This window comes from Amphiprion ocellaris, chromosome 2 (genome assembly GCF_022539595.1).
Source record: "Amphiprion ocellaris isolate individual 3 ecotype Okinawa chromosome 2, ASM2253959v1, whole genome shotgun sequence".
NCBI lineage: Eukaryota > Metazoa > Chordata > Actinopteri > Pomacentridae > Amphiprion > Amphiprion ocellaris.
This window is the reverse complement of record NC_072767.1, coordinates 37,254,418-37,281,827: the sequence shown is the minus strand read 5'-3', so window position 1 is coordinate 37,281,827 and position 27,410 is coordinate 37,254,418. Positions and strand designations below refer to the sequence as shown.

The window sequence follows — 27,410 nt, the reverse complement described above, 5'->3', positions numbered from 1 at the left end:
CTACTCCCACACACAGAAAAAGTCAAGAGCTGCAGTCTTAGATATATTTAATAAATTAAAGCCAAGGTACAAAAAAAAATAATGTACATTTTCAAACCTCCCTCCCCTCCTCCATCTTCACCTCTTTCTTTAAACTGTGACAAACATTGTTCATTTTCTCACCTCAGAACAAGACAATACAGACCAGGGATCAGCAATGAACGCACATCGAATCATTCACAGTTCAGCCTCTGAAGCTGAACAGCTCACTGCAGAGCCGATTCCCGCCTCCAGTCTCGGTCTAAATCACGTCTTTCTGCAGCCTGACACACCGTGTTATGTTTGTCCCCTGAGCCCCAAAACCCCCCCACAAAACACATACATGCTACATGTCTGCAGGCACCTCGGATAAGACAGAGGGATTAGACTGAGATAAAGTTTTATCAGAGACCACAAAGTACATTTCAATGCCGAGAGTTGTTAGATGTCTGCTCCTGCTGGTTCACAAGACGTTGTATTTTACAGCCATCACTTCACCAATAACGTCTCAGGAATAACGGATGAGCACAGAATGTCGGTGTAGAGTAACTTTCTCAGAGGTCTTACATGTTCTAATCCTTCTCGGTCCTCTCCAAGGCAGTGACCCAGATGGGTGAAAGGGTTCTGGGTAGCTTGTACACAAGCTTTTTTTTTCATTTTGTTGACAGCAGTAGTCGGTGTCAATAACAGATAGACGGTTGAGTCTGGTCATTGATTATCCGGATGATAAGGAGGTTTAATAGATGAGTTGCTGGTGAGCAGCAGAGGGGAAATACTGGACGTGCCTGGTCAGTCTTTATGAAGAATAGTCTGAAAGAGTGGTGAAGAAATGAACAGGCTCTTTGTTTAAAAGACAGGGTGGGGGGGGGTGCATGTGTACTGTAGGTCCGATATAAGTGCACTGAACAAGTGGAAAAAGATACATCTGTGCACGCACAACTTCTCATACATACAGGTATGAACACACGCATACACTCAAATACACAGAAGTGTTCAGCAAAAACTGTTAATATGCACAACTTGATTAATATTTTTGCACGATTACAGTGACTAAGCAGTCCACCGTCAGGATTATTAATCCCTCCAAACGCTCAGTTCCCTTCTCAGTTTCCATCTTGTGCCTTTTCCTTCGCCTCCAGCTACTTTAGTCCATTTTCCGTCCAGCCATCGCTCCAGGCAGTCCTGCTTTATCTAAGGGACCACTGAATAAAAACCACGATCTACGACCCGAGGAGACTGCAGTAGGACTTGGTGGGATTGTATGTACATGAGGTACAACCCCATACGTAGAGGGCTGGGCACAAAAGCAGACTGTCTTTAGTCCTGGTTACGCAGTCTTTCTGTCTCCACTCATACCCCCTAAAAGGCATTGATTAAAAAACAAACAAAAAAACTAACAAAAAAAAAAAGACAAATCCACAAAACTATTCATGATAATTTGGCAAATGCAGATATCATAGGGGCATGACAAGGAGTAAATATTATTGTATTAATGTCGTTCTTCCTGCAGAATCCCCTCCTGACATTGGTCCTTCTCTCTTTCCATTAGCAGCAGCAGGACTGAAAACCACTATCTTTCTATGTGTGTATACATATACATTTAAATAATTAATTTGATTTATTCTGAAAAATAATGTCAAGTAGCTACGTACGATACCACTATCATTTCATATGGATGCTAATCACCAGGAAACAACCTAGGAAACCCCAGGAAGATCTAGAAAGGCAGGACAAGACAGAGATAGGAGGAGGCGTGAGGCAGCATGCTGGGTGTGCTGCTCAAAGTTCTTCCAACAAAAAGACCTTTAAATAAGAGTTGAGAGGAAGGAGGGAGAAACAATCAATCTCTTAACAAAAAGAAAAATCGTTGGAGCACAGAGGATGGCCTTCTAAAGCCACCAGGGATTTAATGTTTGTCCATTAATCCGATGGCAGGTCTGTGCTGGAATGCTTCCATGTCTTGTCCTGCGATGGTGTGGGTTTATCAGTACAATCATGATATCTTCGCTGATGGGGTTGGAGAGAACGGTGTTGTTGTGGCATCCGGCTGTTTTGCACTGAGGACAGAGGTCACGGTTAGGTGAGAGTTCCCAGGTAGAGTTTAGTATTCAGCGGCGTACTCTGTGCCATGGAGACCTCTGCACAATAGTGTGAACTCCTTCACTATGTCCTTCACCCTCCTCTTGTTCACTCGTTCTCTGCACAACAAAAGATGTAGTACAAAGGGAATCAGAAAAGACGGGAAACATACAATTATAAAGTGTATGTGAAGATCACACTATAGAGCAACTGCAGTGACCTGTTTGTCTGTAAACAAACCACCAGTGGTGTTACCTGAGTATCTGCTGTGAGAAGTTGTCTTTCTGCTCAGCTGTGACCCGTGATGACGGAAATCCTGGAGGCTGCAGAGCTTCTTTCAACCACACGGTGAGCAGAGAGAAGCAGTGCTTGTTCAGACAGAACAGCACCTCTGCAAACTGGTCCATCAGACTCCGAGATGCCCCGCCCCCGATGCCCTGCAGACAGCGGAGGAGGCGTTTTACATCAGGGACTTAATTACAATAGGAGAGGAAGTAAAGTTTGGCTGCTGGATCAGTGAAATGATGAAACATTTCGGTGGCATGACGTGTAATGCAGAGCTTCTCACCTCCAGAACGGCCTGCACCAACAGCTTGCCGTCCTCCTGCACCACTCTGGCTAATGGAGGCACATCTGAGCAGTGGGGTAACAGTTCAGTCTGAAGTAGAGACACACAGGCAATCATCAAATATGAAGACAAAGGACTCATCTGTAAACATGCCAGCACAGTTTCAGCTGTGTGAGTGTGTGTGCTTACAAAGAACAAGCACGTCGACTTGACTGTCGGAGCCTCAGGAAATTTGAGTGACAAAACTCCTGGAAGAGAGAGACAGAAACAACTGAAGGCTGGTGTCAAACATTTACAGTTTGTACTTTGTACTGACAAGCACGTATTTCACAGAAACTGAAGCAAAAACACCCAGCACAACAGTGTGTAGGGGTGTGTGTGTTTGTGTAAATTATGTGCAAACTTACCACAGTGGAACACTGCTTTCACGTCAAGACTCTCAGACAAGAACAAATCGGGCTTCCGTTTGAGGGCCTAAGAGGCAGATAAAGGCATTAAACAGAGTATGTTTCTGTCGGCCCGACCCAATCGGTACTGCTTCACCACATTCCACTGCATAAGCTCCTTCAAAATACTGCTATCAACAATACCCACTAAGCCTGGTAGCCGGATCTGACAGCAATACAGGACTGGGACCAGATCTGCCTACCAGGCTCGAGTACTCTCTCCATCTGTTTAAAAAAAACTATATCCAAACTCATACAGAGATCCTCCAATGCAGAACTCAGCAGGTATAACAAACAAATTGCAAAAAATCAAACTTTGAAATCATTTGAAACTTAAGTCAAACTAAAGGCAATGGTGGTTTAGGCTTTGTTTTCTTGAAATCAATTATATTTGCAACATTACTTTTCCTTGTTTTTGGTTGACTGGATTGAATATGCAACAGAAGTGTGTAAGTAATTAACATGTGCAGATAAAGAGGAAGACAACTCATCTCATAATAATGAACTCATTCAGGATGGAGGAGAGGAGAGAGGGAGAGAGGGAAAGGGAGAGAGATGAAGGTCAGATCTATCCAAAGATAGAAAACAAAGGAAGAAGAATGAAGACGAAAGACAAAAATATAAAACAGAAGAGCCATCAGCCAATTTGTCTGAACTGATTAATATTAGTTGAATATTAATTCATTTGGGCTTTGATTGGCTCTGGGCTGGAATGACTTCAGAGGAGGACTGGGCTCAGAGACTAACCAGTCACCTGGGACCACAACATTGATAGTCATGCTGTTGCATCATCTCCCTGAGAGCGCTGCATCAGCTAAAATATTTCATCGTAGGCTCTGAGTGTGTTGATATTTTTTTTCAAAGAGCAAATGTGCCCTGATGTTGACTTTACAGAAAAAAGGGAAAAGATCCAGTCAAACTGAAGTGCTTCAAAAAGCGGATTTTCACTTAAAATCTGTCCACTTCACACAAGTGCTCATTTCATTTTTTTCTAAGCAGCATGTGCAGCAGTGTAATACATTAAAATCATAGCTATTTGAAGGATTACATGGATTTATTTGAGTCATTAGAATTTTACCTACACCTTAGGTTATGAAAATTTTATAAAACTCAGTTAATTATCATTCAAAAGCAAAGGTATCCTGTTAGTGAGAACACAGCCGTAAAAAATCTCTATCAGTGTTTATTTGTCTGAACATAGCTTAAGTTTTACAAGAAAGTATTCTTAACACACAAGATAATGATTTGTGCGTGAACTTTAAAGTGGTTTCTGCAGCTAAAATAAAAACTAAATGAGCTCAGGACTGTGTATACGTGGGGAGGTGACTGTTAGAATCAAAAGCGTTTGACAAGAGACAAACTGTCGCTTTTTCAAACGTTCCCCTCGTGTTTCATTCCGCTGCCTCACCTATGTGATGGGACACCTTAGGGCCCAGTAACAAAGAACAGAAAGAGGCATAGAGAGAGAGAAGAGGACAGAGAAACAGCAAGAGAGTAGAAAAAGAGAGAAAGAGAGAGAGAAACCCAAAGTGAATGAAATAAGAAACCAAAAACACACCTGAGCTTGGAGTTGCATAAATGAATCAACAATATCAGGATGATCCCTGGGTCCTAAAATATAATAAAGATGAAACTTAAGAAATCATAAGAGAATAAGAATAATATACAAACAGCAACTTAATAGATTCAACAGTCATGTGGAAATAAAAGAGAACTCAAAAATATCTCATTGAAATAATTCACACGTGAGTAAGGAACAAAGGGGAGAAGGGGGGGCATATGAAGCTTTGGCAGAGTCTTGGAAGAAGAGACCAACCAAAAACAAAAAACAGGCAGAAGACAAAGACATGGGTCTGTTTGGAGAGAAAAAAAAGAAAGAAGTAACGAGAGAAAAAGAACAAACCTAAAAAAACAAAAGTGGGTTTGGAGTGGGAACCCAGGAGGCACCTCTGTTACTGTTACAGTTTGGAGGAAAAGAGGCACCAAACCTGAATGAACCCTCTTTTACCTCCTTCCCATGAGGCACCGCCGGCATCGTCGTGATCAAATAACAAGCATTTCCTCTTAGATTGAAGGAAGTGCCTCAGAGGAGGAGGTTTACTGTAAAGAGTCCATTCAGAACTGGTCAACTGGTCCCCTTTGCTTCAAAGGTGAACCCAGAGCATCAGTAAGAATCACACTCAAAGATCCGGATAGGTTCTGATATCACTACCTCCCTTATGCTGGACACAAACTACGAGACTTTAAAATGTATAACAGATTTCAAATGATGTACAATTAAACACACATCTCCTGTAAACGCTTCTGAAATGAAGAATTCACATTAAGATTTCCGACTTTCTGGTTTAAGTTTGATGTTGGAGGGACTCCAACATCAAACTTATAATGAAACAGAACAAATGTCCGTAGTGAGCGCCCAGCTTTGGCTGTTCCCAGACTCCAAACAAGTTCCCTGCTCAATATCCCCCTCCAGCCCTCATCCACACACAACTCCTCAAGAGAAAACAGGGCTTATTCAGAGGGCTGTGATGGAGAGCCCGACTCTAATCCTAACACAGCAGTGGCTGCAGTCGTATCGAGCTGGCCCTCTCTGCTATGTTATATGTCAGCCAACTGAATAAGCTAGTGGTCTCTGTGCTGTGACTGTATCCTGTACTGATACTGTCTACTGAAGGGCACCTGCTCAGAAAAAAAGAGTTTAGAGGCAGGAGGAGAGGCAGCCATTACTTAACCAGTCAAAGCAGGAAAAGAGGTAAAAAGGGACAAAACAAAGGGAAGGGGAGCATCAGACAGACCTGGTACAAATACTCAAAGCCAGCTTCACTGAATGATATTATATCACCACATTAATGTTCATTTTATCTTGAATTGAAGTCAAAACATTGGTTGGCCATGTGGTCTCACACATATGGAAACGTTTGATCAACTTTGAGCACTTCACAAAAAGAAATTCATTTTCATGCAGCCCAAAACACTGTAACCATAAATTCATCCACAACTTTGTAAATGTAAAAAAATAATGAAAAATGAAATAAGCAAAGACTAGGCTGACGAACAGAAAACACGGCAACATGTTGATTTCATAGGTTTAAAGCAAATCATAATAGTTTGAAAATGATTTAATCAATGATAAGTGGGAGAAAAGGTCTGCATCGATATAGTCATCACTTGAGACTTTGTCTCGTTAACACACCAAGCACACAGACAACTGTGTGGCTCCACTTACATTAATGAGTAATAAGAGCAAACGTCTAAAGGTCAACTGTCCAATGAGCTCTAACTTTAAGGCCCCCAGGCTGAGCTATTTGAGCAAAATCTAGTGACGTGTCAGCAAATCAGTCATACAGAATCATAGCTGAAAATGGCAACATAAGTCAATATTTAAAATACAAAACACATTTGTTTTCTTGTGTTTTTACAAATATGTTTAAAACTTTCATTTTATTATACCAAGATATGATGTTGGACCCCTGTGAAAATGAATATGATCAGAAACATCCATTTCTCATTTGAACAGAAACAGTTCACAGTACTGACAGTCCCGCCCCTGCTGGACCCCCTACCTTGCTGGAAGATGGACAGTGTTACCGAGGTAACCAGCTCAAACAGAGCCTTGATGGGTGGGAAGTGGTCTGTCTCACTGGCAAAGATATGCACCATCTGAAACAGCAGGTCTTCAAATCAGACACACTATTTTTGCTTGTACACAGCAAAACAAGTTATTAGAGGAAAACATTCTGATATTTGTCACTATTGTCTATTGGTATAGTGGAAAAAAAACACTCAGTGAGGAGAGTACAAGTGTTTTTTATTATACAAATGTGTCTGAATTTTACAAATAGCCTTCAGCTCAACTGTGGATTCTGGCATACTTAGACTTAATTACTTGAGTGTCATTTTCAGTTTCAGTTGGACTTGAATTAATGCATACACCGCTATGAGTAATGATCTGTCATCTGTTCACACTGCTGCCACAGCATCGCTTTTCCTGCCTGTAATTTCTGTCATACACATACACAGATCTAAGAGCATTTGTATGCAGACAGGAGACAAATTAGAGGAAAAACTACCTTCAAGTGTTTCAGTAAGGTGCTGGGCTGCAATGTGCTGCCAGAATAGCTTCAATGCGCCTTGGCATTGATTCAACAACTCTCCTAAACTCTACAGGAGTGACAAAACACCATTCTCCCAAAAGATATTACCCCATTCGCTGTTTTGATGCTGGTGTTGGAAAGCGCTGTCTAGCACGTCAGTCCAAAGCAAAAATAGGTGTTAAATAGCGCTGAGATCTGGTGACTATGAAGGTCATAGCAAATGATTCACATCATTTTCATTAACCCACAGGCATTGTCATCCTTAAAGAAACCACTATCATCAGGATAGATGTCAGACATTCAGAACAACTTTGTATTGATTTGTAGTGACCCGTTCCCTCTAAGGGAACATGTGAACCCAAACCATGAAAGCAAAACACCCCCCACATTATAACAAAGCCACCAGATCCTCTTACTGTTTGAGTCAAGGATTCAGGTTTTTCCTTTAATTTGTCACCAAGCGCAGAATTGTACCTGCATTAACACCTCTAGCTTGATTAAAGAAATCGTTCTTACAGTTGGTATGACATTTTAAAAAGCCTGGTTACTGCAAAAATGCAATTCATTTAATGCTATAAATGAGTATCACGAAACTATTAGTGTTTATAAACAAGAGGAGTTGATTGTGAATTCATAAGGAAATTACATGATGCAAAATTGCAGAATATTTAGTGTTGTTGATTACTTTTGTAAAGGCAATTGGAATTAGTAGGCTGGTTAAAGTAATATTATTATATAGAGATATTAAAGGATTGAAAACTGAGTTTAGTTTATATGGCTACAAAACATATGCTTGAGAGTTTAGTCACACATACAAACTCTAACTGTGGAAGAAGTTTTACAGACTTCTACTATATCCTCATTAACCTCAGACTCACTGGTGCATAGCTCATTAGCTTATACACAGCCCTTTTTGACGAAGTGCTAAAATTTCTCTGCACATAACCATAAGCTATCAAAAAAAACAACTACTAATGTGCGTTAGTGTCTATGTGCACAAGTCGAGTGTGTACCTGTCGTGTGAGGTCGAGGGCCGAGGCCTGGGGAATTGTACCGTACATCTGCCCAAGCATCTCGCTTAGCTGAGAAACCATCGGAGCAAAGTCGTGGAGAAGAGTTTTCACAGACTTCTCGAAGATGGCACACACCGCCTGAGGAAAATCACAAGATCAGCTCGACTGAAAATGCCATCGTATCCGAGTATGCGGACCAGTTGTAACAAAGCAGCGTTCTGACAGTATGTGGATGCACATCTCAAACATCTCACCTCAACAACCTGCGAGTCGTTGAGCCACTTGCTGAGTACTGTCTGTATAAGGGCAAAGACTTGCTGCAAAACCACCACCACCTGAAACACAGAAACTTTATTAAAATCAAGTAAAATGAATAGAAACCAAAGTCATGAACAAGAAGAACCACTGCATTAACATTTATACATGGGTGCTTGCCTCTCAGCAGAATTACTAATGACTATGGTTGAGTGACAGGGCACAATTTTCCTGCTGGCCACCCTCATGCCTCTAGTCAGTGATAGCCGATGTATTCAGAGATGGAGACAGCAGGGGGTTGGGTTGTGAGATATTGAGCTCATTTGACTGCAAGGTCCAAGTGCCCCCTGCTTTTAATAAAAGGCTGGACGATGCAGCTCAAAAGTTTATTAAAATGCAGTTTTTATATTAGTTGAAATCGACAATTATTGATAATATTTAATGGAATATTTCTAAGAAAGATTAGGAAAATAGGACTGTATGAATTTAACCATCTTCCTTTGATTTTAACTGCTTTAGCCTATTTATTAAGGTGCACAAGTAATAATTCTAATGTTAACATAACAATGTAAAACAGATATAAATGCATAAATAAAAAACAGGAATAAAGAAATAATCTTTCCTGCATATATAATAAATGAAGAAAGCAAGTAAACCTCGAGGTGCTCTGAGGGCAACTAATGTGAAGCTGCTGCAACGTGCTGAGGTTAAGGTTGCTATGGTAAGGGGCTAGCCAGAATCTGGTATTACTGGATAGGTAATCCCACATCAGCCTCCAAGTGCACCCTGATAAGTTGAAGGAGGCCGCTTGGAGTGCGCCGCTGTATTTGGGGGTGTTGGGGGCACAAAGTCATGAGTGTTTTTTGAGCACAGAGCCAAGGAGCAGCCACTGGGAAAGCAACGAAAATCCAAAGGGGGTCTAATATTGTTGGCTGTTTATGAGCCATGGCGGCAGCGTGCTTGAAGCTTGTTTATACAACCAAACTTTGCATTTTCGTTTTGTGCTTCGTGGCAGTTTGCATAATGTATGTAACTGAAACGATGAAATCAAACAACCTTCCTATTGCAGTTGAGTAAGTGTCTGTTGCTGCTACATAATCACTTTTGTATCACTGCCAAGGTCTGTTTTTATGTGTACTAAACTGAAATATACTGTAATATAAAGCCTTAAATGCCTCTGGGTGTTCAGTCGGAGAGCCTAACTAATGAGAGTGATGGGGATGTGTGGTGACTGACCGGGTTTGGTCCAGGTGGAGGTGGAGCTGTTTTGACAGGTGGCGCTGAGCTGTCTGCTGACTCGTCATCCTGCTTGCTGATGTCGAGCGTAGTGAACAGGTTGGACAGCAGCCCCAAGATGTGTATGATTGCAAGCTTATTGGAGGGATTAGGCTGTACAAAGAAACAAAAACAGAAAGAAGAAACAGATTACTTCCATTACGGTATTTACTTGTTTACACTCAAACACCCGATTCTTCTGGCTCATTAAGTGCATGAGAGTCTGCCTTAAAAATTAGCTGCTGAAATATTTAAGAAGACAAACCTTAAACACTCAATATACCACAATTAAGCAGTTTAACAGTTAAGAAAAACTGCTGTAAAGTATCAACAACTCAGGAATATGAGGTAGAGAGCTGACAGTCAAATTAGAAATTCTGATGAGAAATAATTCAATTAAAATAAATTGCTACATTAAATAAAGGGGGGGGGGTTTCAGCTGATTAGAAACTAACTAAGGATTTGACTTAGGGCATTTCTCTACCATTTTAAGAATAAATACAGAAGATGAGAGATAATATATATCATTCTATTAACAAAGCAGATCTATAACAATTTCAGTCATAGCTGGAAATTAAAACACAAGTCAATGGGCAGATATTTCAGCAAGGTGATCAAAGAAGGTAATGACTTGTTTTCATGCCAGTTTTCTCACGTCTGCGCACACACACACACACACACACACACACAAACACACACACACACACACACACACACACACACACACACACACACACACACACACACACACACACACACACACACACACACACACACACACACACACACACACACACACACACACACACACACACACACACACACACACACACACACACACACACACACACACACACACACACACACACACACACCTCCCCCAGGTAAAAACATTAATTAGGGTTTCGCTGTCAGTGATTAATCATTGTTCTGTCTCCATGGTGATACAACAGCCAGAAGAGTACAAAGAGGTAAATGATGTGGCTGCCACACCCTCGAACAGATCTCCAATGCCTCCTTCAAATCTGCCTGTACTATGATAACATGTGCACATCCTGCTCAGCAGCCTCATCACAGTGACACCATGTTTTTTCCCCTCCAGACATCACGGTCATTCACCCCTGATGTAACGTAACCTGAAGGTCTCCCCACTAGGTGCCACTATTTGTCCAGCTCCAGACACAGCACCTGATTTAATAGTCTGATGTAATGCTGATACATCAAAAAGTGAGACAGAAAACAATAAAAGAGGGAGGAAGTGAGGATGGATGAGACTTTGTGTGACAGTCGTGTGTTATGTGAAGGGTAGGGGAGGTGACACAAACACAGAGAGAAATGAAAAGCTTCATCTAAACTGACATCTCTATTGACTCCATCTATTCTTTACTGATGGCAGAACAAGACATTTGGAGAGTTTATACCGCGTCCTACAAACAGTAAATATCAGACTATTTTTAGATAAGGCCGGCTCCATATTTGTACTATCCAGCGTGACAGTCTGAATAACCATGCTCTATTAGATGTGGCATTTAAACAGAGACAAGGATTTTCTTTTTCATGACTGTGCACTCACACGTGTATCAGCGTGACCTACTGTAAGCTCGTTTGTGTAGGCACTTTTCTGAACGTTTTCATGAGTGAGCGAAAGTGTGTCTTTGCTACTTCCATGTGAGTCACTAGCCCATGGTGCAGGGTCAGATCCAATCTGGTCCTGCAGAGAAATGTTCCACTGCAGTGACACCACACAGACACAAGGCCTGTTCCTATTGGCTACAGTCCAACTGTGCTTGTGCTGTGTTTGTGTGTACTGTTTCACACTGGTTTGTGTATGCACCGTCTCATCTGCTAGCTTCTCCAGTTGCTGAATGTATGGAGTGATGAGGGAGTGAAGGTTTCTTAAGATGTCTTCCACCGGGAGAGCCGAGAGCAGGAAGCCGAGAGCCTGCATCAGCCACATACACTGACTCGTCTGCAGGAAGAGACCATCACAGGTTTAGCTTCAGCTTTAGCAAACACTGAGGTTGAAGTCATTGAACAGTTCTATACAGAAACAACAACAGATTTTTCACACATCGGGCTGCAAATATGCTATGTAATTCTTTCACAGCATTCCTTATTTAAATGTCACTTCTGAACTGAGTACAAGGACAGAAACAGATAGTGAATATGAACAGATACAAGCACTGACCTTGTGGATCTGCTTTATAAGCACCTCCTTGAGAGAAAGAAGAGATTTAGAGAGAAGACTTGGTTAGCCTGAAAGCACAACAAAACCCTTCTCAAAATAGCTATAAAAAGTATCTCCAAAATAAAACAACTGAAGTGATTTCAAAGAGTAAATGTTATTTCTGGAGAGTGAGAACATTACAAAAGCCTCCAACACCTCTGTTTTTCCAAGTCCCTCTCTGGTCATTGCTTAATCCCCTAAAAACTGATCTGTTTCTCAAGGTTACATATTTAGAAGGGTTTTTTTCCCCACAAAAAATGTTCCCTGCCTACCTTAAAATGGCTCAGATGTAATTTGACACTATTGCTTCCTTCAGAATATATAGATCTATGAATTCTCAACCGTTATTTACATCCCTCCCTCAAAACTCACTGCAACTCAAGCACACCAGTTCATCTTTGACTGAAACAAAGTAAAACTACTCACTACAGATCAGTAAATTGCAATACTGTGGAGTATTCCAGTCATAAAAGTCTTAATCAGAAAGTGACACTGAAGAACAAATACAAGCTGCAAGCTGACAGGACTAGCTCCTTAGCTTTGTAATGTATGAAACCCTCACTACCTGAATTTATGGTTTTGAGACTGTTACTCTGCAGTACATGGTACACTACAGTTTGTAGGTCTTATTTACTTATGATGCATCATCCAGCATATAAAAACACCCTATGGATGCTTAAAGCACTTTATATTCACTGTAGGAGGTCTTTTAAAGTAAGAAAGAAACAGTTGGATCAACTGGGAGAAAAATCCTACAGCATATAAATGTCCACATACCTGAGAGACGGCAACTATGTTGGTTGCGTATGGTGGCAGGTCGTATTTACATTCCCTACAGATTTTCTTGAGTGTCGAGACAGAAGAAACAGAGAGGTCTGGATTCCCTAAAGCTTGTAGCACCAAGGGGAGGACACTGCTGAGCATCACGGGGTGGTCTGCCAACCATTCAGCCAGAGCACCTAGTAACAGAATAACAGTTCAGATAAGGAAAGAGAAACCATTTAATTACAGTGCAACATTTGTTTATCCTGCACAGCATTGTCTATAACTTACATTTATTTGATCTTTACTTTTATTATATCATGTGTATTGTCTCACCTATCGTGAACATCACTGTGTCTGCTAACTGGACGTTGTTGATGTTGATTCTCGGGATGAGTCCTATCAGGCCCGGGATGACGTCGGAGTAATTCACATCTATCGTCTCAGCTATGGACTGGAAGCCGTATAGCAAAGCTTCTGTGTGCTGGAGGATGCAGTCAGTTTATATGTAAGCATAAACTGGCAATAAAAATGTTGCATTAGTCTGCAAAAACTTGAGGTGTGAATTGAAAAAATTACAGTGGAAAAGGAGTTCACTCATTTAAGTTTGTCTTGATTTTGATTTGACTGTTGAGCCTTTATGCAAGCCATCACAAGTACCCAAATATAAGTATGACACTTTTTCAGTACAGGCTTCTGTGCAACACTCAAAGAAACAGAAAATAGCTCATATTATTTCTTTGCTCGTCTGTGTGTGTAAGTCTCACCCACCTGCCATGATGTGGGCTGCTCTGCATTAGTCAACAGTCTCCCTAGTTTATCGTACAGGTTACTCAGCAGCTCTGCTCCCAGCATCTCATACACGTACATAAGTGTGTCTGAGATGTCCACCCTGAAGGACAGACATGCACAAACAGACATTTTAGGGGTGCGCAAAAGATCTGTCAGTCTACTTGCCAGACAGGTTTTGCCCTCTCAGCTGCCAGTGCAGTGAGTCTATTAGAGAAAAACACACTCATTTGCTGACCAATCATCCTGTCAGCAGGTAATTTCTGAAACACTTAGATCATCACCGTAACACACAGTAGCATGCAGAAGAAATAAGGATGTACAAATCATGGAGATGCAATCATGCACACCTGTAGATCCTGAACTGCTCCTTTTCGTCTGAGGACCACGATGCATACTCCTGGTCAGAGGGAAACTGAGCTTTGTGCAGCAGAACATCCACCAGTTGGAAATACACTGGTCTGTAGACCTGCAGATAAACTGCCTGCTTATCCGACTCAAAGGACATGATTTCATCCTAAGAAAATGAGAGAATAATCATGAAAAAGAAGAATTAGTCTTTGACCTTTCAGACCAAAAACGAGTGTTCTGGCTAGCGAGACAATTTTAAAAGAATTACCTTAACTGTTAGCCATCCACGTAACCAGTCAATCATTGATTAATCATTGAAATTAATTAAGCACACTGAACATTTTCCCATATGCCAGTGAAACTGTTTATATCTAGCGTTAGCATGAGTTTCAGGTAGCCCTAAACCCAACAGCTGCCAGACACCTTTATCACGACTTTAAGTTGCACAGTTCATCTACACGACTGGCACAGCTAGCAGTTATACAGCATTATTATTCTATATTTTAGGTGTCATCATCCAACACATCTGCAACTCCATCTCACTTAACAAGAGAGGCTTCACCTAGTGGTGCAATCTGGCGCCATAAACCCAGATCACATGTTCTGCCTTATTGGATAATCAATCAAAATGTTAGCAAATAATCATTCACATCCCTAGTTCTAGCACGTCTACATTGCCACTTCACTTAAACATATAATAGATCACATAAAAGGCAAATAGCAAATGTATTTCAGATATGTTCTCAGAATATCAGTGAGAGACAAGCAGCACATTTATGTACCACATGTTCACAGTTTTATACAGTCCAAAGCCAACTATTCTAAAATAGTGCCAAACCATGTCACAGCGAGCAAAATTTTCAAGGCTGGTTTTACATGCCAAGAAAAGATGATGAAAAACGAAACCTGAGTAGCTGGAAAACACAATATGCAGAGACCCTTACTACTATATTACTTAAACGCTGTCTCACAGATCGTAATATGATGGCATGTCTTACTTGAAGTGTGTACCAGAAGGTGAGTGTGAGGGAGCTGGTGGTTTCATTGACCGGGTAGTGGCCGGGGATGCCTGTACAAAACATGATCATGTTGACTAAAGCCAGGAAGCTCTGCCAGTGATCCACCTGCTCCAACAGAGTCCTAGGGAGAGAAAGAGAACGGGGTGTAAAGGAAAGAAAGAGGAAAGGTGTGATTTGGCAGCTGCACAGTGCTGTTAGTACACATTTAAACTAATACTAAAACAAGTATGCAATTCTAATGCAATACAATTTTTGTCAAATTCAGTGAATATCCCCTCATGGTCTGCGAGCTGTCTGTTCTGGGTGTGCTAAAACACAAATCAGTTGTTCATACTATGCCTGAATGAGTCAGGGAAAATATCTATTTGAAAATTCTCTCACAGATACTGCGATTTGAGTTGTGATTCAACCTTTTCAAAGTCAAGCCTCACTTCAGTAATCACTGTGTAATAGATTACAAACGTGATGGAGCACTACCACATGAGGTACCATCAAAAGTGTGACTGTGACACAAGAAGGACAGCATGAAATCATAAAACCATTGGCACAACAGTTTAAACTCTGAGTTAGATGCACTGCTTAACATATACATATGTAATCTAAGTTGCAGCCTCTATGACTTACTGAATATATTGTTTGTGCTTTGACGAAAAATAAATTGGCCAGACATAGTTCACACACACAGCCATAGTTCTTTAAATAGAAAATAAACAAAGTGCCTCAAAATTATCCACACAACACTATTCTAATGTGTGTGACAAGGGAGGGGTATATCTGTAAATCTGGCACGTTAACCATCTAAATACAGCAACTAGCTTAATATCAACAGTATTAATCCAGACTTACAAACTCCACCTTTAAGAACCTTTTTCTCGTACACAGCAGGTCATTAAATTTAGACTAATATAAAAAGTTTTGTATTGTGTATTTTACATTAAAATTTGTTTAATATTATGATTTTAAGCTCAAATAATTTCGCTTGCAATTAATAGATGCCTCATTCAGGACACTGGCATTGGCCAAGATGATGGCATTATTACATGTTTATTGTTATATATTATACCGTTTACAAACACACAAACACACCTGGAGTGGTTCTCTCCCAGTGTTACAGCGATCCGGCAGATACCGTGACACGTCTCCATGTCTCCATTCTGAACAGCCTCTCGGAGCTGCTCCTGGAGGGCCAGCACTTGAGGAACCAGTTTCAGCAAAGTGTTCACATATCTAGAACACATCGACAGAAAAACAAACACCACAGTCAACATTTAGTGCCTCAGCGCATTGAAAGGACCTCTACAGTCACTGATTAAATTTTTTCACAAAAGGGGTCTTTAATAACACCAGAAAATGCATCCTAGCATTTTCCTTTATTCCTGTATAATTTATAATTTCCACAATCTTGAGCAACTGTTACAAAACAATTTCCCCGAGAGCTTTTCTGTTTTTGAAAATAAATTTTAAAAAAATGGAGTGGAGAAAGACACAGGATGTAAGGCCAGGGAGCCTCAGCCAGAGACTGTACATCTGCTGGTGAATATAAAACTGACTCACATCGCTAGGTTGATGTATTTATTGCTCTTTCCCAAGACAAGTGTTTATTTCAAATCAAATCTCAATCCAAGTCAGTCCAACCTCTGATCCAGCACACCCACCCTAAAAATCCCACACATCTACCAGAGAACCGGAAAATCTATTCAAAGCTCCTTTCTCAGAGCTCCACCGCTGTCCGTTATTATTCTGTCTTCCTCCTGCTGTCTCAGCCATTTATAATTCCCTCTCTGACTAAAACACACGTGTGCTGCTGACATGCACACAAACTCACACAGACGCGCATACATGCACTTTTCAGATCTGCTCAGGTGACAACATCAGACAGCGTCGCTCTTCCTGTCATCCTTAATGACAGCAAGAGAAGGGGTGACATTTGGAGATGAAGGGCGTCTGTGTGTGTCCCTGGATGTCACCGAGAAGATTATGTGCATGTGTGAATGCTTACATGTAAACTATATTATGTGCGTCTCAGGAGGTTTTTGTCGTATGCAGGCTGTGCTTCATCTTTCATGAGAATGTCAATAAGGATGCTCGTCCAGGTCGATGAATATTCATCAATGACAGAGCAAGGTTGTGTGTCTTTCCCAGCATTTGAAACTATACTATCACTTACTATGTTTCTCACAGGACTGAATCTAATGCTGTGACTAATGATTATTTCAGCTGTCAACAGCAGACAGGTGTTTTTTTCTAAATCAATCATTTTAATCTTCAGTTTTGGCCTTACAAAACAACTTAAACAATTGCCCAGATAATTAAAACTGCTGATTGGCTTCCTAGCCCATTGATTAATCAACTAATTGTTTGTGTTGATTCATTGATTCATTCCTGACAGAACAGGAGCAGCCTGGAAAAACAGGAAAACAGTGGCCAGAAAAAAAATGACAATGATATGCACCTTCTGTTCTGCAGGTTAAATGCATCTCTTACCGCGGTCCTGGGATGCATTTTTCATTTTAATTTCCCTCAGGCCCTCTTATGAGGCGAGGCGCCAGTTCTATGGTCCTGCATTATGAAGCCAAGTCCCCTTTTCAGCAGCGCACGCTGATTCAGCCATCTTTGGAGGGAACTACACCCTGCTGAAATGTAATGTGTATGAATCTGGCCTCCGTCTAATAAGCCCATACCTGTGTGCCTATTGGCCTACATCCTCTGTGTTTGGCTGTCTGAGTTACTCTCTGAGAGCAGCACCAGAAACTGCACTCAACTGAGTGACTGTCTGTGTGTGTTTATACACATGTGAACAGCAGACTGCACTCATGCACTCAGAGGATCATTCATTTTTAATAAGGTGCTTTGCAGATGCAGGTCATGCACTCTTGGTTTGGGAAAAGAGGACTTGGTGTGCATGTGATGCGATTAAGAGAGCAAAATGGATTTGTATGCCTTTCTCCATTTCCCTCGTAAGACATGACATTCTGGAGATTCCTTGGAGACTGTCTGCTGCAGTCTCCTCTCCTCTAACTCACAGTTGTCCATCCTCTCCTCCTTTGCCCCTGTCCTGCCGTTATACACTTTCTTGCCTCCTTCCTGACTCCTCCTTTATTCTCTCCCTCTCACTCCACCTCCTCCCTCCCTCCCCCCACATCCCTCTCCCCACCTCTGATCCCCTCTGCAATTACTGCAACACTCTGAGACAGGGGAAATGGGTTGCCTGGCAACAGGATGCAGCTGGACCAATAGCATCCCCCCAAATGAGTTGACTGTAATGTGTTTAAACAGAGAGAGAGAACAAGAAACAGGGAGGAGGGCTTAGTACTGATGGTGAGAGATGAGAAAATGGCAAGGAAGAGCACAAAGAAACAGAGGTAGAGTAGGAGGAAATATAACATATATAGAACAGACAGACAGGAGAATCTACAGGATGAAAAAAATGTGGACTTTGACTGACCTTCTAAGGATGTCGGAAGAAAAAACCTGACACCTAGTCTTGTAATAGATTCATCTGTTTCCTTGACACTCATAAACGCACGAGACACACAATATTCTCTAGTGACTCCATTGTAACCCCATAAATCACACAATGCCCCGACATAACGGTGGCTCAATGGATGCTACAAGTGAGATAGTCACCACTTTGGGAGGACCTGATGAACACACACCAGCAAGCATACATTGCACAGGGCTGTGATCAGTCATGAGTAACAGAACAAATAAATAAAAAATGGAAAAATCCATATTGAAAGTAAGTGATTGTGCTAAGAATTGAAATTCAGAAAAGAAATCAGGACCCCATTTCCAACAATCTATCCTGGGAGCCTAGCAACACTTGTGTTGTTCTGAGACAGAAGATATTCTACCTGTAACTCCGCTGCCATTAATCGTCTTCCTACCATCTGCTCACTGTGCTTAAACTGACTTGTCAGCAGCAACTTCACAGGTCCAACCCCCCCGTCTGTGAAGCAGTGCAGAGGTATGGAGGACGAAGTCTTTTATTCTTGCACACTTTCACACCTTCCCCTGCCCTCCTCCTCCTTCCTCTCTTAGCATCCTTTCTTCTCTCTGCATTGTCCCGTCACCCCCGCCCTCTCTCATTGTCTCCAGGGGAGGGGTAATGGGTGCCTGCCATGTCTGAATCAAACGGGGCATGATGACATCTCTCCCCAGCTCTGTAACCATAGCAACGCCAGCCAACCGAGAAATGCCATTCTCCTCCCCCTGGCTGTCAGCTTGCCCTGTATCAGTCCCTCCCTCCTTCCCTCCATCCCTCCCTGATGCCCTTCTAGTGCCCACCCTGTCTGTTTCCTGCCTTTGGCTAATACATCTTTCTTTATTCCCTCTCTTTTTTTCTCCCTCTACCTCCATTTTTGCTCCTTTGTAATTTCTCCAGTTATTAACAAGATGAGTTTTCATGCCATAATATTGTTATTTCATTTCTACTGTCCTTTTTTTTTGTTGGGTTGGCATGAGTACACATTGGCAAGCATACTGTGTACATACCTTTGGGAGTCGGGTTGCGAGATGGCATTAACTATCGCCTCCACCGCTGTGTCGAAGAGCTCTGGGTCAGGGAGGGCGCTGAAGCAGTCGTGCACCAGGCCTTCGCTCTCGCTGAGGGGCACATCCAGCAGCACCCACGATGACAGGCAGCGCAGCACGCGAGCTTTCACTGCCCCTGGGCTGTCCGTCCTTCGAAGCAATTGTTGCAATAAGGGACACACTGACCCCCACTCCCGGCCCAGGGCTCCCCGAACCTTGAGGGACAAAAATAATAAGGATTAGACTGCTGGAGTGTTGCTCATGTGTGTTATGTTTCTCAGCTTGATGATGAAAGCTAAGGATCCTTGAAAATGTTTTCATGCTGGTGATTCTATTTTGCACTGACACTGATTTTATTGTTTGAAACCTTAATTTTTGGAATATATATATATATATATGTATATTTGTTTCAGTTTTTGTTTATTTAACACATCAAGCCAAGCATGATTATTTCACACAAGTGTCTGTACATGAACTTAAAAACAAAACATAAAAAAGTCTAAAATTAATCGAGATTTAAATGGTATAACAGGAATTATATGAATTAAAGAAAGCTATTATTTGGAAAAAGCATTTATCTCCAAGACTTGACCATTTTCAATACTTATTTAATTTAATTCTCTCATGTAGAGGCTTGACACCTTTTGTTGCGAAGGTTAATGCAAAGACAACCTGTGGACAGATGGAAGAAGGTGACGTACCTGTCCCTTTCGGTACTGTGGCAGGCGGCTGGTCTGGAACTCCTCGGGCAGGACGGTGAGCAGCTCCAGCAATGCCAGGCAGCGTGCCCGTCCATCCACCCCTCCCCCTTCCTCTTGAAACACCCGCACCATCTCTGCCACTGCGCCAGGCCAGGCCTCAGGCATTGTGTTAAGTGCCAGAGAGGCCAGCGCCACACACAGCCGGGTGAGCACCATCTTGGAGCCAGAGGAGAAGCATGCAATCTGGGAAAACAGCTGGCTCTTCAGAGACTCATACTGGTCTGTGGGGATGTCGGACCAGTACCGAGAAATCTTGGTGTGAAGTGCGCTGGCACCAAAGTATTGGATCTCTGGCACCTGTGAGAGAAAATAAGAAGGATGTGAATGACACGTTTCTTTTAGTGTTTGTGTACGTGTGCATCTTTGTGTGTGTGCGTGCGTGCGTGCATGTGTACCCTGTACCTTATCTGGGCTCAGTAGGGCCCAGCAAAACTGCCAAGCCTGAGGCGAGACCTGAGCCTGCATTAGCCATTTCTGGGCCAGATTCTTGTTTTCTATATTGGGATCATAGTACAACTGGTGGAGGGCCTAGGAACAAAGAAGAAAAAGCAGAAAAACAGTGAGAACAGTCGCACAAATCCATAAAATCTGTGGATGGTCGAACCATGCAGGAGTTGAACATGCTCTTGTGAGAAATGTTTGCAGCTACACTCCACACTCCAGTGGGTGTCTGAGAAAACAGACCAACTGAGAGTAGACAAACGCAGTCCTCTGAGCGCTTGCTTGCTGGAAAGAGTTGGTTACCTTGAGAAAGGAACATCTTTTCTCACCTGGAAACATGCAGACACATAGTAAGACAGGTTACCTCCAAAGCCTCAACAGTCGAGAAAGCAATGACCTGAAAACAGCACTCTCTGAAGCAAAGCTCTGAGTAATTTGAGTACTTGAGTGCAGGGAGAACAACAAGGAGCAAGCCAAAGACACAGGAGATAAAGGATGAGTGAGAGAGGGGGAAATAAAAGAAAGGAAAAAGTTGCATTAATTAAACAGACACCTCTAATCCTAGCAATGCCAGAAGGTTTAGGCACAACTCTGCAAAATGTCTATTTATTTCTCTCTCGCTGTCTTACACACAAACACATGCACATGTACACGCTCATTGAACTAAAACTGCTGGCTGCTAGCGCAAATTGTCTCACAAGCAACACTGGGAAAAAAAAAATCTATTCAGCGAGCTTCTGATCCTTGTCTTTTACCCCTAAAGCCTGCTCACATCAATTCCTTCACCGCCATTCTCTCATCTTTCTTCCCTCTCATTTCATCTCTCTATCCACCCTCTTCCTGCCTAAACTGTCCACCCAGTCTCATCCCACCCCTCAGCTCTCGATATTGATCTTAATCTTCTAAGATCTACATTTTACCCATTCACTAATGAGAAATATTTATATTGTTTAACAACGGAGGATGAACAATTCTGTAAAGAAACCACGACTGGTCACAGAGCACAATGACGCGAGTGCAGCTGTAAAGAAGAGAACATCAATACAACGTCAATGCTGACTGGAAGCAGAGTCTCAGGTGGCGTTTTCTCTACGTCTGTCATCCTCCAATCCAATTATCCATCTCCACTTACTCTATGAGACTGAGCATGACTGGCTGGGTGTTAATGAATGTTTCTTTGTAGAGTGGCATTCTATGTGTGAAAGAGAGCTATAGGTTCAGTTACAGCATGTGTGGCGAAGTACTGTACGTGTAGTAGATGTTTGCCTTTCACTTATTCTTAGCTTTTAGGTTTCTGTTTTCAATTCACATGTAACTACAATTTCAGCTGTTAAAGAGAAACCACTACACAAGTGAAAACAAGCTATACAAGGTTTTCTTTATCCACATAGGTTAATACAGACAAACCTGCAGGATAGAACTTATGAAACATGACTGTGTTGTTGTGTTGTGATTTGACATTGCCTGTCTAAGGGTCATTATTATGCGTTCATTGTAAAAAGTGTTAGGATGGTTTTGTTAGTCAGCTCGGCTCTGCCCTGTCTATAAACGAGGCTGTGATATTACAGTTCAAAGCAACAGCGGATCATTACTGCAGTCCACTGTGTGATCGCAGACCTCTCCTCATCCAATCCCAAACAGAGCTGTGTCTGAGCGTGTCTGTCCTTCCGAGATTTATTATCAAAGCACAAGAAGCAAAACAGTCTGTTCATTTGGCTGCTTTAATCTTCTCACAAAGAAGCATTGCCTGTCTTTTCCTATAAATCACACAAGGCATCTTAGCAGTGATCTTGACGTTGTTTAATTGTCTGTTGTTAAGTGGGTTTTACAACAAGAGAAAAAACATATGCATCTCTAGAAATAGCAGCTTTTTGTTTTACTTACAGCCGAAGCAACTAATTGTATCTACAGATGGTATCTAACTGCCTGAACCACCGAGCTTCACCTGAGGATGGCACGCTCTTGGCAGACACTGTCAAAGATCATTAACCTCCTCTATGGTCCTTTTTCAACAGGAGAAGGAAGAAAATGGGAATGCAAGTGAAAAACCACAGCTCAGTTAGACAGATTCACTGTCGGCTCTTCCATACAACTACAAAGGATTTAGCTGTATACACTTGTATACTCAAACCCAGGAGAATAAGGACAGAGCAGTTCCTGAGCCACAAAGAACAGTACAATACCTTCACTATACAGAATATCAAGGACAAATATGAATCCCTAAGTAATTGTTTCTCTTCTTAAAATGAATATCAAGTACAAGGCAGGATGTTTGGATAAAGAGAAGGGTCAGCCTTTTTCATGATGTTTCAGTGTGTATCAGAGAAATCTCTCTGTCCCCACATCTTTAAGAGGCACAAGTGCACAAGCCTAAACATACTTTGGACACAGTGTTCACACACAGCAGGCGATGGCCATAGGTTCACTGTGTTTGCAAGCCATCTGTCCACCAGGGCGTCACTCTCGAAGCTATTGTGGCAGTGGGAGGGCAATGCTCGTGCTGTGATGCAGAAGGCATCATCACACCACTGACCCATCATGACACTGCACTATAACTGTGAGAATCAAAGACATGCAGAGGAATGATGATTAATGAGGGAACAAAGAACAATAGTTTGTGTGAGAGTGTGCGCGGGTGGTTGTTGACAGCAAACTGCCAAGAGAGAAATTAAGAATACCATGTTGCCAATAGTGGTGAAATCTCAGCACATGAACAGAAAATAATCCTTTGCACCAAGTGTCTCAACAATTTCCCTTTTCACTGCATAATTCAGAAGACTGATCACCTCCAGTCACTGAATCAATGGGCTGCTGACACAAAACTGAAAAACACTCACACTAGGAAATGTGTGCATCATCTAACCTACAAGAAATGTGTTCCACCTTGAGCTACATGTATTTTCGTCAATAAGTGGATGAAAATACCCTCCCACTCTGACTACCAAAATGCTACTCAACACACCGTGTATCATTTCTCTCTGAGACAGATTCTGCTGCCCCGCTATGTTCCATAATTCGTTCGCTAGAGGCTGAATCATCTCCTACGCTTTAAAATTCCATAAAACTACTTAATAATGAGACAGCCCTTCCTGTCACATACATCATATCCTAATGTTACTTACAGTTTCCAAATGGCAGAGAAAGAGGGAACCCAGGAACTAAGCTCTACTGAATAGGCTTCAATAGCATCCTGTGTAAGTGTGACGTGATTTCAGATGGTTGTGATAGCAGGAGTCACAGAATCCAAGTGCCCTTGAGCAAGATGCAGACCTGGACTGACCCAGTATTATGCTGCCTTTCCTTCTGGTGGTACAGTAGTTTGTCTCGGGGGAGAAATGCAACAGCACAGTGCAGAGCTATGAATTTCCTCTAAATTCCACTTGCTTGGCAGATATTCACTCTAAAGCTAATTATAGTTGGGCGGAAATGTAAGGCAGTATACGATCCCCCCTTCATTATACACATGAAGATACTGACAATGTGATACGTTGTTTCACAGACCCAAGACCGAACAAAGAGCTTTCTATTGGACGCATACAAATACTGGGCCAGGAACCATCATCTCCACCACCATGTGTACAATAAACCCACACTTACCAGCACCCCACTGTACCAAAGTGACAATTTGGCACTGTTTATCTTTTTATTTCGCTCTTATAGCAACGGCATACGCTCTAATATTGTTATGGGAAAGCAAAATTTGCCTTTCTATTAATAAACAATATTATATGTCTGCTGGTGGTATACAGGGTTTTTCTTGGGTCAGATTAGAAATTTTGGGGTTACTATGCAAGACAGTAAGCATATTACTGCACGTACAGTAAAAGCAATGACACTGTGTTAATTTGTTTCACATAAATCTATCAATTTTCCTGTTATATCTACCATTTGATATGTTTGAATAGAAGAAACCTCAATTCACAAAACTGGTTAAAGAAACGATTGCTTTAATTTTCAATTTCTATCATCCTGGCAACATGTGATTTGGCTAAAACCTCTTTGGGAGCTGCTGAAAATTCCTCTACGCTCTAAATTCCCTGCATGTATATTTACAATTACCTGTTGCTGGGACTGTTTGGCAAAAAGAATAATACAATTACTCGTGAAAGCAGCATCTGAGTCATTAAGCTGAAAGTCTGACGCAAATGCTGATATGATACTTTAGGTTAATATATATTTTCTAAAGAAACCTTTTGTCTTCCTCTTAGCATCCTACTGATGAAGTGTCATCCGAGTCAAATTCTTTACAAACAAGGAGAAAATGGAAAGGAAAAAAAACATCTTAGTAGAAGGTAAATATATTTTCTAAAAATAGCAGAGTCATAGAAGAACAATATCTTTTCAGGTTTGAAGTACAAGTGTGGCATGAATACAAAAGCGCATGTAGCCTTCATGGGAAATGATACTTCAGATGCTGTTTGCCGTGTTGTATCAGTTAATGAGATTACTGATAGCGCTATACCACTTGGAGCAGACTAAATGCTGATGCAAGCTGTCAAACAGTCTGAAAAAGCATCTTAAACTGTACAAACCGCCCACACATAAAAAAAAAAAAAATAGGAGTACAAAATCACAGATGACGCTTCTAAACATTTCTTAAATGTATTATTCATGAAATAATTGCGACACTGACATTAAACCATCATACACTGCTACAGATGATGACTCACGTGGTTCAGGTTATTTTTTGTTGAATATCTTGCGCTGTGTTTCCTCTCTTGGGGTAGTCTGGCATGCAAAGTATCACTTTCAGTGTAGCAGAGACATTTAAAACTGAAAAACAGTCCATATCTACACGCTTGGGTGTTTGTTGCTTTTCACTACATTTATGGTCATATATTGTTAGCTATTTATGACACTCTCAGTTACATTAATTATACATTTTAGGTATCCATACAGTATGTACTAGTGCTTTTTCCAACTTTAGTCAAAATGGCAAGGAAGCGTTTTTGTTGTTGTTTTTTCCTTTACTAATGCCAAATGAAAATAAATTCCTACAGACAGCCCTCTCTCCACCTGTGGAAATGAAATATGAAGAAATGAAAGCGGAGATTATCCCACGGCAGACAGGACTGTGCATACTGGCTGTTATTCCTCCTCCTCTTTTATTACACCATAAAACCACAGAATCAAGCCAAACCATTTCCCCCTACAGGAATGTGCATCTCTCCCTTAAACCTGCCTCCAATCATTTCTGTCGCATCGCCATCCTCCTCTCACCCCCTCTTCCTCCTCATTTCTTTCTCTCTGGCGCTGTCACAGACATCGACCCCTCCTCTCCCTCCCTCCCTCCCTCCGTCACCTCACCCCCCCTCTCTCCATCTCATCACATCGATTCTGCTCTTCCACAGGAGCACCACCTTTTTCTCACTCCCTCTCCATCCTCTCCATTGTCTCCCCCCACCCATCCCCATCCTGCCGGAGTCAGCGGCCACCCAGCAGCGAGATGCACCACAGCAACCTGGCAGTCAACAAGCATGCACAGGCAAAAACACAAACACAGCGTAATATATATTTAAATTACTGAAGAATAACAACATCCAAAAATAAGCATGGTACAGAAAGTGACAAGAGGTTGTAAAGAATTATATGCAAACTGTTATTTTGCTCTTATTTGATGTGCATTATGGACATTCAGTCACGGCTAAAGTCCTCAAAAGAGCAACGTCACCTCTCCAGATTAAATCAGTTCTGAAAAAAAAAAAGTGTTAATTAACGTAATATTATATGGCTACAAGGCAAATGCAGCCCCTCTGCTTTCCCTCTCAAGTAATCAGCCAAAACACAAGCGCTTTCTTTTTCTTTTTTTTTTTTTTGTATCTTTTGGTCCATAAACCCTCTCCGGTGCTGCATGAGCAGACGGGGACAAGCTGACCCAAAAACTCACCTTCTCTACGTTTTCCACCGTGAAGTCCAGGGCGTCCGGTGTGGCTGCTATTCTCGCCGGCGTCTCCATATCTCCGCGGACACGGAGCTGTCAAACGATCAAAGAGGAGCAACACATTGAGAAGCAGCCACCTTTAAACTTGCCTTTAAAAAAAACAGTGTCGTCTCCGTTAATATTTCCACTGTGGCAATAGGAACGTTAAAGTTAGCTACGCGGTTTTACTAATTCACTAATTTATGGATGACACGAGAGGCTAACCGGCAAGCTAACGTTAGCTCGCCCAACTTAAGAGCAGGCTAGTGGTCGCTAACCTCCACTACAGCATAATAGTATAGCAACAGCTAGCGCCACTATGCTAACGCCAAACTAGCTAACGTAGCAGTGTAACTTGACGCAGCCCTACCGCCAAATAAAACCGAGCGAGACGGCTTGACTAGTATACTCCGAGTGTGACAATGTTATCAAAACAATGCCGTCCCCGTGTATTATCTCTAGGCTATCCAGAGGTCCGATATTTCCACACCTTTCTGTCCTGCGACGGTATGAGACGATGCTGGCAGCTCCCTGCCGCTTTTCTGCCTCCTCTCCGTCACCAGGAGCTCTTTGCTACATTCAGGCGCTGTGGGAAAAACCGGAATCGAAGCGTAACCGGTCAAGCACCACCCAGTAAATGAGACAGCGATTTTTAAAGGTTTCAAAAACATTAATGGTAGTCTTTGTGTATCACTGTTATTAACCTTTAGTTAGTTAATTTAGCTTTCTATACTGTCGCCAAATTATTTAGATTAAACTTTATTAGTTTGTTCATTTTATTTGTTTGTTTATCAAGTGTCATATGTAAGTATTTACATTTGAATGCGGCATTTTCACATAAATTTAATGAGGCAAAATC

General features: G+C 41.8%; 1 protein-coding gene across 3 annotated transcripts; it reads right to left on the bottom strand.

The window, feature by feature from the left end:
• Positions 1-22: 22 nt before the first annotated feature.
• Positions 23-27,161, bottom strand: LOC111564995 (importin-13). Of its 3 annotated transcripts, none has more exons than XM_023264913.3 (23): positions 27,042-27,161; positions 26,519-26,605; positions 20,593-20,718; positions 20,131-20,487; positions 19,391-19,644; positions 15,983-16,123; positions 14,876-15,017; positions 13,877-14,043; positions 13,509-13,629; positions 13,074-13,221; positions 12,753-12,934; positions 11,937-11,963; positions 11,583-11,717; positions 9,710-9,862; positions 8,473-8,553; positions 8,219-8,356; positions 6,675-6,771; positions 4,670-4,722; positions 3,073-3,139; positions 2,855-2,913; positions 2,666-2,755; positions 2,353-2,534; positions 23-2,216 (listed from the first exon to the last, which is right to left on the bottom strand). In XM_023264913.3, the coding sequence occupies exons 2-23, from the start codon at positions 26,585-26,587 to the stop codon at positions 2,120-2,122; spliced, it is 2,886 nt and encodes a 961-aa protein (XP_023120681.1). In that variant the 5' UTR covers positions 26,588-26,605; positions 27,042-27,161; the 3' UTR covers positions 23-2,119. The 3 variants fall into 3 exon arrangements, 2 of the variants coding, with proteins under 2 accessions (XP_023120681.1, XP_054875353.1); XM_055019378.1 differs by lacking the exon at positions 27,042-27,161 and adding an exon at positions 26,922-27,029; XR_002745836.3 differs by lacking the exons at positions 23-2,216; positions 2,353-2,534; positions 4,670-4,722 and having other exon boundaries at positions 2,675-2,755; positions 27,042-27,156.
• Between the last annotated feature and the right edge of the window lie 249 nt (positions 27,162-27,410).